The sequence below is a fragment of the Pteropus vampyrus genome, unplaced genomic scaffold (assembly GCF_000151845.1).
Source record: "Pteropus vampyrus isolate Shadow unplaced genomic scaffold, Pvam_2.0 Scaffold26, whole genome shotgun sequence".
Lineage (NCBI taxonomy): Eukaryota > Metazoa > Chordata > Mammalia > Chiroptera > Pteropodidae > Pteropus > Pteropus vampyrus.
Genome location: NW_011888807.1, coordinates 3,834,047 through 3,848,834, shown reverse-complemented (window position 1 = coordinate 3,848,834; position 14,788 = coordinate 3,834,047). Strand labels below are relative to the sequence as shown.

The 14,788-nt window shown below is 33.6% G+C and overlaps 1 protein-coding gene across 2 annotated transcripts in view; it reads left to right on the top strand.

Annotated features, from left to right (window-relative positions):
* EPHA3 (EPH receptor A3) overlaps positions 1-14,788 on the top strand; it is a 338,669-nt gene that overhangs the window by 304,029 nt on the left and 19,852 nt on the right. For both annotated transcript variants that reach the window (XM_011356405.1, XM_011356406.1), the window contains exons 14-15: positions 12,345-12,494; positions 14,013-14,206. In XM_011356405.1, coding sequence (XP_011354707.1) covers positions 12,345-12,494; positions 14,013-14,206 — 344 coding nt within the window. The remainder of the gene's footprint in view (positions 1-12,344; positions 12,495-14,012; positions 14,207-14,788) is intronic.

Sequence of the window (14,788 nt, the reverse complement as noted above, 5' to 3'; positions counted from 1 at the left end):
CCTCATTCTTTTTTCTCAGGATGGCTTTGGCAATTCAGGGTCTTTTGTGCTTCCATACAAATCTGATGATTTTTTTGTTCTATTTCTTTAAAAAAATGCTGATGAAATTTTGATGGGGATTGCATTAACTCTCTATAATGCTTTAGGTAATATTGTCATTTTAACTATGTTTATTCTTCCAATCCAAGAACACAGAGTATCTTTCCATTTCTTTATAACTTCTTCAGTTTCCTTTAATAGGGTCTTGTAGTTTTCATTATATAGATCCTTCACATGTTTCGTTAAAATATTCCTAGGTATTTTATTCTTTTTGTTGCAATTGCAAAAGGAATATTTTCCACTTTTTCTGATCCTTCATTATTAGAGTATAGGAATGTTGTGGATTTTTGAACATTGATTTTGTATCCAGAGACTTTACTGTATATGCTTATTGTTTCTAGTAGTGTCCTTGTGGAGTCTTTAGGGTTTTCTACATGGAGAATGATGTCATCTGCAAATAGTGAAAATTTGACTTCTTCATTTCCTATTCGGATGCCTTTTATATCTTTCTCTTGCCTAATTGCACTTTCTAGGACCTCCAATGTTATATTGAATAGCAGTGGCAATATTGGACAGCCTTGCCTTGTTCCTGATCTTAGAGGAAAGGTTTTTAGTTTTTCACCATTAAGTATAATATATGGCCTTTATAATGTTAAGGTACTTTCCTTCTATACTGATGTTGTAGAATGTTTTGATCATAAATGAATGCTGTATCTTGTCAAAGGATTTTTCTGCATCTATTGATATGATCATATGATTCTTATTTTTTAATTTGTTTATGTGGTATATCACATTAATTGATTTGCATATGTTGAACCATCCCAATGCCCCTGAGATGAAGCCCACTTGATCATGGTATATAATCTTTTTCATATGTTGCTGTATTTGGTTTGCTAGTATCTTATTTAGGATTTTTGCATCTGTGTTCATGAGAGATATTGGTCTGTAGTTTTCTTTTTCTGTGTTATCTTTACCCGGTTTCAGTATCAGAGTAATATTGGCCTCACAAAATGCGTTGGGAAGTATTGCCCCCTCTTCAATTTTTTGGAAGAGTTTGAGGAGAATAGGTATCAAATCTTTTTTGAATATTTGGTAGAATTCACTGGTGAAAACATCTGATCCTGGACTTTTATTTTTTGGTAGGTTTTTGATGATTGTTTCAATTTCCATACTGCTGATCGGTCTATTTGAATTTTCCAGTTCTTCTTCATTTAGTCTAGGAAGGTTGTATTTTTCTAAGTATAGTTCCATTTCTTCTAGGTTATTAAATTTAGTGTTATATACTTTTTCATAGTATTCTTGCATGATCCTTTGTATTTCTGTGATGTCAGTCATAATTTCCCCTCTTTCATCCCTGATTTTGTTTTTTGTGTCTTTCTGTTTTTTCTTTATTAAGTCTAGCCAGGGGTTTATCAATTTTATTAACCTTCTCAAAGAACCAGCTCTTTGTTGTATTCATTTTTTCCATTGTTTTTGTTTGTTTGTTTGTTTTAAATTGTATTTATTTCTGCTCTAATTTTAATGATTTCTTTTCTTCTGCTGACTTTAGGCCTCATTTGTTCTATATTTTCTAGTTTTTAAAGATGAAATGGTAGATTGTTTATTTTATTTGGGCTTGTTCTTGTTTTTAGAGATAGGTTTGTAATGATATGAACTTTCCTCTTATGACTGCTTTTGCCGTGTCCCAAAAGTTTTGATATGTTGCACTATCATTATCATTCATTTCTATGTATCACTTGATCTCTCTTTTTATTTCTTCCGTGACCCAGTTATTCTTCAGTAGCATGTTGTTTAATCTCCATGTATTTGCAGTTTTTCCTGATTTCTTTCTGCAATTTATCTCTAGTTTCAGAGAATATGGTTGGTATGATTTATAAACCCTCTTATATTTGTTGAGGCTATGTCTGTGTCCCAGTATGTGGTCAATTCTTGAGAATGTTCCATGTGCACTAGAGAAGAATGTATAAGCAGCCATTTTGGAATGGAAGGCTCTATAAATGTCGATTATGTCCAGTTGGTGTAATGTGTCATTTAAGGATGTTATTTCCTTATTGATTTTCTGTTTGGATGATCTATCCAAATCCGACAATGGGGTATTTAGGTCTCCTACTATGATAGTGTTTTTGTCTGTTTCTCCCTTTAGTTCCGTTAGTAATTGCTTTACATATTTCCAGGCTTCCTGATTGGGAGCATAGATATTAATAAGTGTTATGTCTTCTTGGTCCATGAAGTGTCTCTTAATATCTTTCTTTGCCTTTTTTATTTTGAAGTCTATTTTGTCCAATATTAGTACTGCTACTCCTGCTTTTCTCTGAATGCCATTTGCTTGAAATATCACTTTCCACCTTTTCACTTTGAGTCTATATTTGTCTTTGGAGCTGAGATGGGTTTCCTGAGGCAGCATGTGGTTGGGTTTTGTTTTTTGATCCAATCTGCAACTCTGTGCCTTTTTATGGGTGAGTTCAGTCCATTTACATTTAGGGTGATTATTGAAATATGAGATCTTCTTATAGCCATTTTATCTTTTGCTTTCTAGTAGCTCGGTGTTTCCATTGCTCCCTTGTCCATTTGTTTCTGTTTTCTCTATTTTGGTTGGCTTTTGTGGGTTTTGCCTCTGGTTCTTTTTATTTTATATTATATACTTCAGTTCTGACTCTATGGTGTGTGGTTACCATTACAAATATGAAAAACATAGTTATATATACACAGTTGTCTATTTTCTTCTGTGTGTGCCTTATCTCCTTTCCCCTTTGAGAATTTGGATTTTAATCCTCCCCTTTTCAGTCATTGCTATCTCAATTTGTTTCTATGTATGCTGAACGTTCATTACTATCTTGCAATATCAATTCTCTTATTATTTAAGCTTTAAAGCCATCTTCTTAGTAAGGGTTACATTCCTTTGCTTCTATTTTCTGATAGTCACTTTACTCCTAATTATGTATTTTTGTTGTTGTTATTTTCTTTTAGGTGCACTGATCTGTTTCAGAATTTCCTGTACTGCAGGCCTCATAGTGGAGAATTCCCTCAATTTTTGTATGTCTGAAAAGTTCTTAATTTCTCCTTCATATCTAAAGGAGCGCTTAGCTGGATACATTATTCTAGGCTGGTAGTTCCTTTCATTTAATAGTTTAAATATTTGAATCCATTTCGTTCTGGCTTGTAAGGTCTGCACTGATAAGTCCGATGATAATCTAATGGATTTTCCTTTATATGTTACCGTTTTCTTCTCCCTGGTCGCCCTGAGAATTCTATCTTTGTCATTGATTTTTGACAACTTGAACACAATGTATCTTGGTGAAGGCCTTTTTGGGTTGAGATAATTGGGTGTTCTGTTAACTTCTTGAATTCCAAGCTCCTGCTCATTTCTTAGATTTGGGAAATTCTCATCCACTATTTGTCTGAAAATGCTTTTAGTCCCTGCTCCTTTTCCTCTCCATCAAGAATTCCCATTATTTTTGTTTCCTCTCCTGATGGTATCAACTAGTTCTTATATTTCTCTTTCATTATTTTTCATTCTTCGGTTTCTCTCTTATTCCTTCCGATTTATTTCTGTTTTTGATATCACTGATCCTTTCCTCCATTTAGTCAACTCTTATTCCCAAGCTTGCTATTTTATTTTTCAACTCTTGCAGTGTGTTTTTTTATCTCCTGAAGTTCTATTTGGTCCTTTTGAAGGATTTTAATCTCCTTTCTCTGTTCATCTAGCTATTTTTGCAATTTCTGAAATTGCTGATATGACTCATTTCAGAACTCACTGAGTTTTTTTCAGAAGTACCATCCTGAATTCTCTGTCACTTAAGTCACATATTTCCATGTCTGTAAGCTCATTTTCTTGATATTTTTCTCTTTCTTTCTGAGATGCCTTGTCACCTAAATGTTCATGGTGATTAATGGACCGTTTTTCTGCCTGGGCATTAATGGAAGTGTATTCTGTTCTTTATCCAGAAAGAGGATTTATTATCTAAAGGTCTCTCTGTAGCCTGCTGCAAAGAAGTCACTCTTCTTTTGGTTTCCAGTAGGTGGCATCTAAGCCTCTTGGATCTCTAACAGTTTCCTTAGCGTTTGCTCACATTCCCCTGGGGCTCCTCGGTGATAGTGTCTGAGGATATGCGGGGAGGGACCCTCTGAGTCGTTCGGGGTTGGAGGCTGCGGTCAGCCTCAGTTTTACAACCACAGTTGGTAGAATCAACTGTTGTTGCTCTGCCGGCTGCTTCTCCACTCTCTGCCCTAATGACTGGGCCCTGCACCCAGCCAGCCAGCCATGGGGAGCCCACAGTCTTCCCAGGCTCAGCTGTTCAGGGAACTGGCAGCACAAACTTGCCGCTCCTTCTTCTCACCCCTTTCTCCTCTAGGGAGCTCCAAAGGCTGGGAGAGGTACCCTCAATCTCGGCAGCATTTGGTCAGACTCCACCTGGGGCTCGCAGTGATCGGTCTCGGAGGGTATGGGGGGAGGGGCCCTCTGGGTTGCAGATTGGGGGCTGCAGCTCAGCCTCAGTTTTGGAACTGGGGCCATTGAAAATCAGCTGTTGTTTCTCTACTGTCCAGTCCTGCTTCTCTGCTTTCTACACTGATGACTGGGCCCTATTGACGGCCACTATGTCCCGGCACCTCCAGGCAGGCTGATCAAGGAAGTTGCCGCACCTTCACTCCTCCTCCTCCTCCTGCAAGGAGCTCTGACAGCTGCAAGAGGCAGTTTCTTTATTTGTCCCAGTCCACCGCCCGACACCCGGGGTTCAGACCTGTGGTAGCTATGTGTAGATCCCACTCAGATGTGCTGGTGTGCAGTTTGGGTGTTCAGCTTATTGTTGTTTCAAGGGGAGAGATCCGGAGACATCTCTCACTCCACCATGTTTTTTCGGTAGTTATTTTTAAAACATCTAAAATTTAAAAATGTCCACACCTCCATATGTAAACTGGGAAAGCAATTTCTAAACTTGAAAAAGAAAAAAAAAGGTCAAGAATATAAGCTTGAATTTGCTGGAGGGGGAGATGAGGAATTTTTGTGGTTCAATCAGAAGCACAAGTATGAATAGATTCTGCAATGGTGAATGAGTCAGACTCTTGTATATTCCATTTATTTTATGTCGATAGTCTCAGATCTATAAATGTTCAGAGGGAGAGAACTTTATCATGAAGTGTAACTAAATTAAAATTTATGGGCCCAGCTTCTTCTTTCACCACATTTCAAATTGGGCCCTGAAAGACTTTTATACTGTCTCACTATACCAATGACATTTATGCTTTTGTAGCTGTAGATAGAAGATAGTGTTTCCTTTTGGAGTAAACATTCATTTCTTAGTAAAATCTTTGGTCGTCGATGCCATCATCTGATAAAGAAATTGATGCTTAATTTATAAGGCTTATTTAAGTTTCATTACCAATAGAAAGATATCCCCCTTTCGTTAAAAAAAAAAAAAAAAAGGAAGGAAAAAATAAAATAAAACAATAAAACATTAAGAAATAGAGGGAAAAAATTCAGAGATGTTGTTACATTTACCAAAACCCAGATATCAGAAGATTAGCTCTGATGAACTTGGCCTTAAATTTTCTAGATTAGCACTGAAATAAAAATATCCATTGAAAGTGTGTGAATGGTGAGCAGGGGGAAAGTTTACTTTGACTAACTCTACATAAAATCTCAGATAAATCCTAGACTTCATTTGAATTATTTTACCATACTGATCAAGGTTTGTCACACATCATCTAAAGCACTAATTCTAAAGTAGAGATAACTTTGCTCCCCGGGGAATATTTGGCAATGTCTAGAGACATATTTGGCTGTCACAATTGGGAGGATGATAATGTAATTTAGTGGGTAGAGGCCAAAGATGCTTCTAAACATCCTATAATATGTAGAACAGCCTCTACAACAGAGAATTAATAAGCTCCAAAATGTCAATAGTGCTACTGCGGAGAGACCTTATTTTAAAGTTATCCAAGATATGTAAAGAATGTATTAAGACTGGAAGTGAGGATCGAATGCTCCTCTCAAGTACTTTATAATTTCTCCTATTCATACCAGACTGCACATTGCATGAGACAATGTGGAATATATTGCCATTGTAAATATATATATATATATATATATATATATATATATATATATATATATATATATATATATGCAACTGACTAGCCATCTGCCAATGGGCCTCTTAGAATATTGCACTTTGAGATATCACAAACAGAATTCAACAAATAGTATGACTTTTATACCTATTAAATTTTATTTTCATTTGCTTTTAATCTAATACTTAAAATTTATAGTTCTTTTCTCCCCAATGCTATAAATGTTACTTTATTTTTGATGTTTTGATTTTATTTTAAACTCATAAATTGACATATCTACTTAACATAATTATGTCACATATATTTTCAGTCAGTATATGTCTTACTGCATTATTATTTTTTATATTTTAAATTTTTACCTATCTTCATCTTACAGTGGAATGGAGTAATGTTCATGTACATAGACTAAGAATATTTATTAAATTATTGGTGGTGTTTTAAGTTAGTAAAGTACTTACAACATTAATATTAATACAGTTGATACAGAATGCATATTGTTTATGGAATCAAATAAAAATCTTTATAGCACTCTACAAATTCTAAAATACTTAATCCATACAACATCTTGAGATATTTTTATACTTTTATGAATACAATAAAAAAATGATGTTCAGAAATCCTTATATTTACTGTCATGATGGAACAGCATTATTAAATAGTAGCATGAGAAAGAGGAAAACATCCAAAATAGAATGATTTTTTTAAAAAGCTATTATTATGCTGTATGTTTCATTATTCTTACTTAATATTCACATATATTCTGAAAAACTAGATTTAATGTATTTTTAAAATGAACTGTGTATTTTAAAACTGCTAAAACTTATTAAAGAAATTAGTGAGATCTACTATTCTAAGTCTATAAAATAATTAATCATATTCTCTCTCAACAAAACTACACATTCGTCTGGGAAACAAGTGAGATTTCTGTTTTAACCATGGGAATGAAAAGATGAAGGAAGAAAGGCAGTTAATCCTCCAGACATCCCAGTCTAGTCAGGATAATTAAATAGTAGAAAGATCACAGAAGATGGAGCTAACCAACTTGGCTCACAAGATTTTCAAATGTTCTAACAATAAGTTCTCATTTGACCAGAATGCTCAACTAAGCAGTTTATTAGTTACAAAACTCAAGCAGGGAGAGATCTTTCCAAAAAAAGAATAGCATGTATTTAGGTGAAAGGGAATACAATTCAAGTCCATGAGCATTTGTTGAGTGCCTACTCTGAGCATTTGCCAAGATCATATCTAAAAAAGACAATTGTTCTTTGCAGTGAATGAGCATAGGCTCCTGTGGTTTATGCTAATTATCTTCTTCATTATAATCTATTCAGCTTTCATAGTCTTATGATTTTAAATTATAGTTTGGGCACGCTAATTTTATTTATGGTAATGAATAGGAAAAGAGCTACTACTTGAATTTGTTTTACTAGTGTTGACTATACGGACTTTAAAACTAAAAGGTTAAATTTAAAAAGTTCATGATAACATATATATTCACCCTTCCTCAAACTCTATAATAATATTGCTAGATTGGAATCTCTCCTGTAGTTTGATTTCAAACTAAGTGTTTGCAATGACGGTTTACTTTTCTCTCATTTAAAGCCAGAGTGACTTTATGTAGCTTTTTGCCAATCATAGGAAAAGAAAAAATTTCATAATATTCATCTTAGTTTGATTTACATTTAGCAACAATAGCAATAAATGCTAACTTTGAATAGTGCTTTGAAGTTACCAAGAGCTTTCCCTATATCTTCATTTAATAAGTCTCTTATATCAATAGTAAAAGTGTGTTAACCAATGGAAGGGGATTAGAAATGAAGAAAGGCAAAACATATGTTGAGTACCCTACTAAAAATTAGACAATTTATTGCTTGTTTTATGTATATCATAAATCTATTGCCAATGACAAAAATTTCCTAAATAATAATGAATGTAATCTTCAATCATCTTTATTCTCTTCTAAATCCCTCAGTGATATATGGCATCATTTACCAGATGGCTGGCCAAAGGCAAGATAAGAGTCTTTGAATTTATGATTATCACATCAGAGCAAAGCCAGTCAGTCTAAAACACTACCTGAAAGTGGATAATGAAAATCTTCTAATAAGAGAGCTAAGTGTTCTAGGGTTAAAATTCTAGAGTTTAAAACTAACTATCTAGGAGCTTTAACAATAGCATTAATCAAAGGCAAACAATACTTATTCATTCACAGTTCCTTTTAAATAAAGAGTTCAAATTAGCCCTAGCTGTTCATTTAGAATAAGTTGTATGGGAATCACACAGGAAAATATGAATTAAGAATTTTCTACTGAGAAATAAAAAAATATTTACTTTTAAGTATATGGACTTACTAAACAGTAACATGGAACAGAATTAACAAATAAGGAAAAGAACTAGTACACTAAAAGGCTGATCAATGGAAACTTCTAGATAAATTAAGAAAACATTTAACTTTGCTAACTGGTTTAATTGTTGAGCTAATTAAATGCTACTTACTTATTCTTCATGTGTTTAGAATAACATGTTCGGAATAAAATGAAAAAAATCAAACCGCCCCACTTCCTTATGCTTTTGCATAAATCCAGAAACTTAAGTTCTGATACAGTTAGGAGCCAAGGGAAATCTGAGATTAAAAACTCGAATAACAAACAAGTAGAGAGGCCATAATCTGCATTTCCAAAGTTAGTAAATATTGTAGTGAGAGGCTTTTGTCTATTCATAGGTGACTACTGTGCAATTTGGCCAACATACTTTCCCAAAGTAACACAGTGAGCTAAGAGCCAAAATATTTTGTTAAGAATTAATGCAATTGAAGTTAAAGTAATGTAAGAATTATTTAATCAGCCAGTGTTACAGAAATTGTTATATTGATGTTTGAAATTGTTATTCTAACAAGTGTGTGTGTGTGTGTGTGTGTGTGTGTGTGTGTGTGTGTGTGTGTGTGTGCAGCAGGCACATATTAACACAAGGACAGAATTCAAAATGTGTTTTCATTAAAACAATTCCTCGTATATTTTTCCAAACACATTTTCTTTTTGTCTGGGTTCAACATTTTAATAAGACACAGGAAAGCAAATAGAAAGCCCTTGATTGGAAAATCATTTTAGAAACAATTTGCCTGAATCTGTAACCATCTGTTACATTTGATAACACACTGCAAGAGTCGCAGTCAAGTTATGAGGCTGTGGAGAGCACAGCTTCCACCAAAGAGATGAGTGGCTAAAGCTGCAGAGATCCCTCTAATAACATGTGTGTCTGTATCCAGAACAGCATGTGAAAAGATTCTCTTTCCAAGCTTACACATAGGGTTGGCCATGTCCTTCCTAAAAATAGATCACGTTATAGTATTTCACTATTTTAAGAAACTTCATTAAAACATGCTAAATGCTCTCCTCTCTGGAAAATAGTGATAAAGCACTTAAGATGAAACGACTTTGGAATGCAGCATTTTAATCCTGGTTGAAGTAAAACACAATAAGTATTCGTGGTTTTCATCAATCTATTGTTTTTACTAATGTCTGTATTTTAATTTGAACTAGGGATCTTAGTAAGATGACATACATCTGTATCTTATATTTTCTAAATAAATACAAAGTTTTTACCATGGAAAGGGCTTTCTTTCTTTTTTCTTTTCCTTTCTTTTTTTTAGTCCCATTTCTGTGCTTTTAGTAATTTGGTTCTGGGCAAAGAAAGGGAAATGATAATGTCTGTAGCAGAGATAAAACATTTAGCTGAGATTTTAAAATATTATCTTTCTTTTGCACCATAAATAAAGCTTTGTTTGACTTCTGTTAATTCTCAGAATTCTTTAAAGGAGAGAAAGTATGCCCAATGGTTTTATTTAGAATCCTAAACAGAGTTTGTTAATTGTCATACATATAATTATGTTTTCATAAAAATTAAGAGGTATTATTTGAAGTCTTGACTTAAAAGTCAAAGTTGGTCTAGGCAGGTACAAATGAGTTAATCTGGGTGGTTTAAAATGTTATTATTATTTTTCAGATTGAATTTGTTGACAGAAAAGTAGGCAATATTAGGTTTGAAAACAGACCCTCTAATTTTAAATATGAAAAATGACCTTTTAAAATTTTTGTTAAAAAAAAACTGTTAAAAAGAGAGTAAATGAGTGAGTGAGTATAAATGAGTGAGAAGAGAGAAAAGGGGAAACTTATAAGACCTTATGTTCTCTCATCTATGTGACTATAGAAATTTTCTATTTTTCTGATTCTAGACCATTGTCACTCCAGTGCATTTTGAGCTCTCTCACTAAGTCCCAAGGCTCTCTTTAGTCTGCCTTCCATCTCTCCAATTTGATTCATTTTACTTCACCATTATAAATTGTCAACTAACCTCAGGTTGGAGGCTTCTCTGTGCTCGCTTCTCTACAATTTTACGCATTCTTCAATACCTAGTGTAAGCCCTACCTCTTACAAAGTTCTTCTGGCAGTACTCTCTTTGAACAGCTCACTTGTATGAAAACATCAAAGACAAGTGTCAAGTTTTTTGAGATAGCTCTAATCACATATATCATTGTCTCCTACAGGATAAAACTTAGCATACTTATGATTAGATCCCAATTTGACCTTTTCACATTTGACTTTTTCCCATCCTCTCTCATTATGTTCCTCCACATACTCTGTAGTCTTTTTACATTGGAAACTGTTCTTCCAGAACATACATTTTCCTCCTCTGTGCTTTGCTTTATGCAATTTTCCTCAATGTGTAACTAGTAAGCTAATGTTTCTTGAGGCTTCACCACGTTCCAAGAACTATGTTAAAAATTTTACTGAAATTTGTCATTTAGCTCCATAACAATGCTATGAATCAGTACTATTACTTTCCCAAACAGCAAATGAGAAAATTCAGGCATGGAGAGGTTTAATAACCTACCTCTGAAGTTGTCAAACCATTTATCTGAAGCAATATATTGTCTCCCTTGAGCATTACTTCAGAACCAGTGATGTGCTATGAGGTTCAATGTCAATGGAACATATTTTGATGAATGTAGCTTAAGATTTTGATGACATAAATTCTTTGGAACATCCATTCTTTTGTTGTTGTTGTTGTATCAAAAACTGATACATCTTTCAAAGCTCAGTTTATAGTCAACCTCCACAAACTCTCTAGTGAGAATCTCGGCTCCATGATCTGCATCATGACAGTCTTCACTTAAAGTGAGCTCCATGACCAGTGTGATCAACATCAACTGGAGTCTTTTAAAAATGCAGGCGCTGGCTACACTCTAGAACTCCTGAATCAGAATTTCCATTTTAATGGAGTAAGCCACGGATGATTCATATTCATTGTAAAGTTTGAGAAGCAAAGCACTAGATACTTATTTCTTTCTGCATTGAGTTATTCACATCAACTAATTATTCTTATTTGCCTGATGTTTTCCAAACAGAAGAATCAGTATGTTATTTATATTTGTCTCACCCAGAGTGACTAGCATAATACTTCCCATATGGTTGCTACTTGGCATATCTTTATTACATGTATTTATTAAACTGAGAGCAAATTCCATGGGAGTAATACCTTTATATCTCCTATAATTCATAGATGTAATATTCTCCTCTAGATTGTAAGTTCTGGGAATGTAGTTATTCTACCTTTCTAGTTCACATTGTGCCTACCCAGTACATGGAAGGTAATTCAGTGAATAATGATGAAGTGAGGCATTGAATAAATTAAGATGACTGATTAATGTGTTGAAGAGAGTTTTTTAGAAGCATAATTTTATTTTAAATTTGTTTAGTTAACTAATACCTATACGAACTCATGTCAAGTAATGATATAACTTGTTTACAAATATTAACTTAGTCACATTATGAACTAAGGTTATATAATAGAGCATCAATCTATATTAAATCAATAAAGGTTGACTTGAGATTGTTCATTCAATTCTAATATATGGTATGGTAGATCTACTTCAAGTTGTTTTGTTGCAGATGACTAATTAATGGACCATAGTTGATATAAAATGTCAGTATTTAAGCAATTTTAAATTTTTTCACTTTATTTGTTTTAAAATTCTTCCAAATTAATTGTAATATTGCAGTAAATGGTATGCCACTCACTCCTGCTTGGTATTAAAATAGAAGAATATCAAGATACATCAACAGAAACTTACTTTCCAGTTCAGAAGAGAAACACCCTGACAAATTCAATAAGATTTCAAGTTATAATGTATGTTTTTTGCATGTATCATGTATGTACATATGATTTTATATTCCAAGGGAGGAAAGATCCCCATCCGGTGGACGTCACCGGAAGCTATAGCCTACCGCAAATTCACGTCAGCCAGCGATGTATGGAGTTATGGGATTGTTCTCTGGGAGGTGATGTCCTATGGAGAGAGACCATACTGGGAAATGTCCAATCAGGATGTAAGTATTTGTAACCTATGAGTTATGGTTTCAGACTAAGATCAAGCTGTGCAAGGAAGTGGAGCATAATGAAACCAGGTGGCTCTCCGTTTGTGACATTGAAATAGAATACTTAAAAAATGAAATTGCTTTCAAATCTTGAAAGAACATTAATTGAGTTGTTCCTATGGCTTTATATTTTTCCCTCAAGCAGGGGTTTAGAAATGAGACAAAATGAAGACATTTGTAACAAAATGTAAGGAAATAAGTGAGTAATAAGATAACCAACAGACACCAAGGAGTGTTTGAAGTATTTTTGCCAGCAAAATTGTTTCTGTATAACATTAGTAAGATACACATGTCTGCCATCGTTTGTAGATTTAATTAATGCATCTATGCCAACATTTATTTACTTAAATATAGCATTTCCCAAAATAAGACAAAACAACTAATCTCTAACATGTTGTTTCTTGTAATGTATTCAAGTTACACATGAATTTAGTTATGCAAATTGAAGTCTCTAGATGGAAAAAAAATCATCTTTAACTCTATTATAACTGTGATATAATTTCTCAAAAGGTTTTTTTTGTTTCTATAAGACATATTTTGCTAATGCTTAGTAAAAGGATGCTCTTGGCATGTGGGATAAGCACTCAGAGATTTTTCTTTATGCTTAGCCAGAAACTGAGCATGATCTCAAAGATACATAAGAAGGAAAGATAAGATGCTTTTACTCATTTCTTACTCACCACATATAAAATTGCTTTTAATGTATTTGGATATAAAAACTCTTTTGTACTTCTTCAAATAAGCTATTTTTTTATAATAGTAATGGGAAAATCAGACTCACTTTTGCACATCTCTATTTTCCAAATTTTCTTTGTATCAGAGCATCTCCAAGTGTGGTCTCTGGACTAGCAGTTTTATCATGGCCTGGGAATTTGTAGAAATGCACATTCTCAGGCCTTACTCCTGAGTTATGGAATCAGAGGTTAGTCATCTGTATATTAATAAGTTCTCCAAATGGTTCTGATTCATAGTAAAGTTTAAAATCACTGCTTTACATGATTTTAAAATACTAATAAACCGATAGATACTTAATTGTGCAGCACATGAGCTTTTACCAAAGTGATTACTATGATTTGGAGGGTACCATTTGAACTGTGGTATGACTAAAATCTATATACTAATTTTTTTCTGCATTTATTCATATACAGTTTCCATGAAACCTGTATTACTAAATAAAAATTCATTTATAATTCACTGAATTTCCTGCATCATGGAACATTTCTTTTGATTTTAATCTGAAAAGATCTTTACAAACACTTCTTTTCTAAATCTACTTTCTTTCTATTGATCTTTCTTTATACAACATTTTTGAGCATTAGTAATATTTATTTGGCAAGTTGTCCTTTTAATCAACTTAAAATGAGAGCTTTTTCACTTAACTTTAAAATATTCATATTAATGTAGCTTGCCCATGAAGAAGTAAATGAAGTCCTACATCTTAAGTCCCTGAAAACTTTGCTTCTCACACAGGTAATTAAAGCTGTGGACGAGGGCTACCGACTGCCACCCCCAATGGACTGCCCAGCTGCGTTGTACCAGCTGATGCTGGATTGCTGGCAGAAAGACAGAAACAACAGACCCAAGTTTGAGCAGATTGTCAGCATTCTGGACAAGCTAATCCGGAACCCAGGCAGTCTGAAGATCATCACCAGTGCGGCAGCAAGGTGACACATTAGAGTTTGCTTCTTGCACTCACTCTGAAAGAGATATATTGTCTATCTCCAAGGTGTTAATTTTTTCCCCACTCCCCCAACTGTATTTTTTGATATTTATATTCCTCAAGATTGGAAGACATTTCTTTTTTCTTTTTAAATCTTTCAGGAGGAAGCTCATGCTATTTAATGATAATGATGAAATCCTGAGTTATTTTTAACTTCCATTTTGACTAGAAGTGAACCTACATTCAGGCTCATTTTAGTCTTTGGAAAATAGAAATATAGTACACATAGCTTCTTTTCACTCTAAAGTAGTTAAGCAAAAAAGAAAACAGATGAACAAACAAACAAAAAAAGGTAATTTCTAGGAGTGGTGAGGAATTCTAATGAAGTCCTAATTTATTCCACATTTAAAATAAATCTTTGAAAATAATAAAAATGCTTCTATAACATTGCACTGGCTAAGAGAATGCAATTTCCCCCAACTTAATTAAACAAATATTTGTTCAACCACATAGTGTGCCAATTACATTGTTAGATACAATTAAGGATAAAACTAAAAGTAAAAAAGCTTCAGTGTTCCCAGACAAC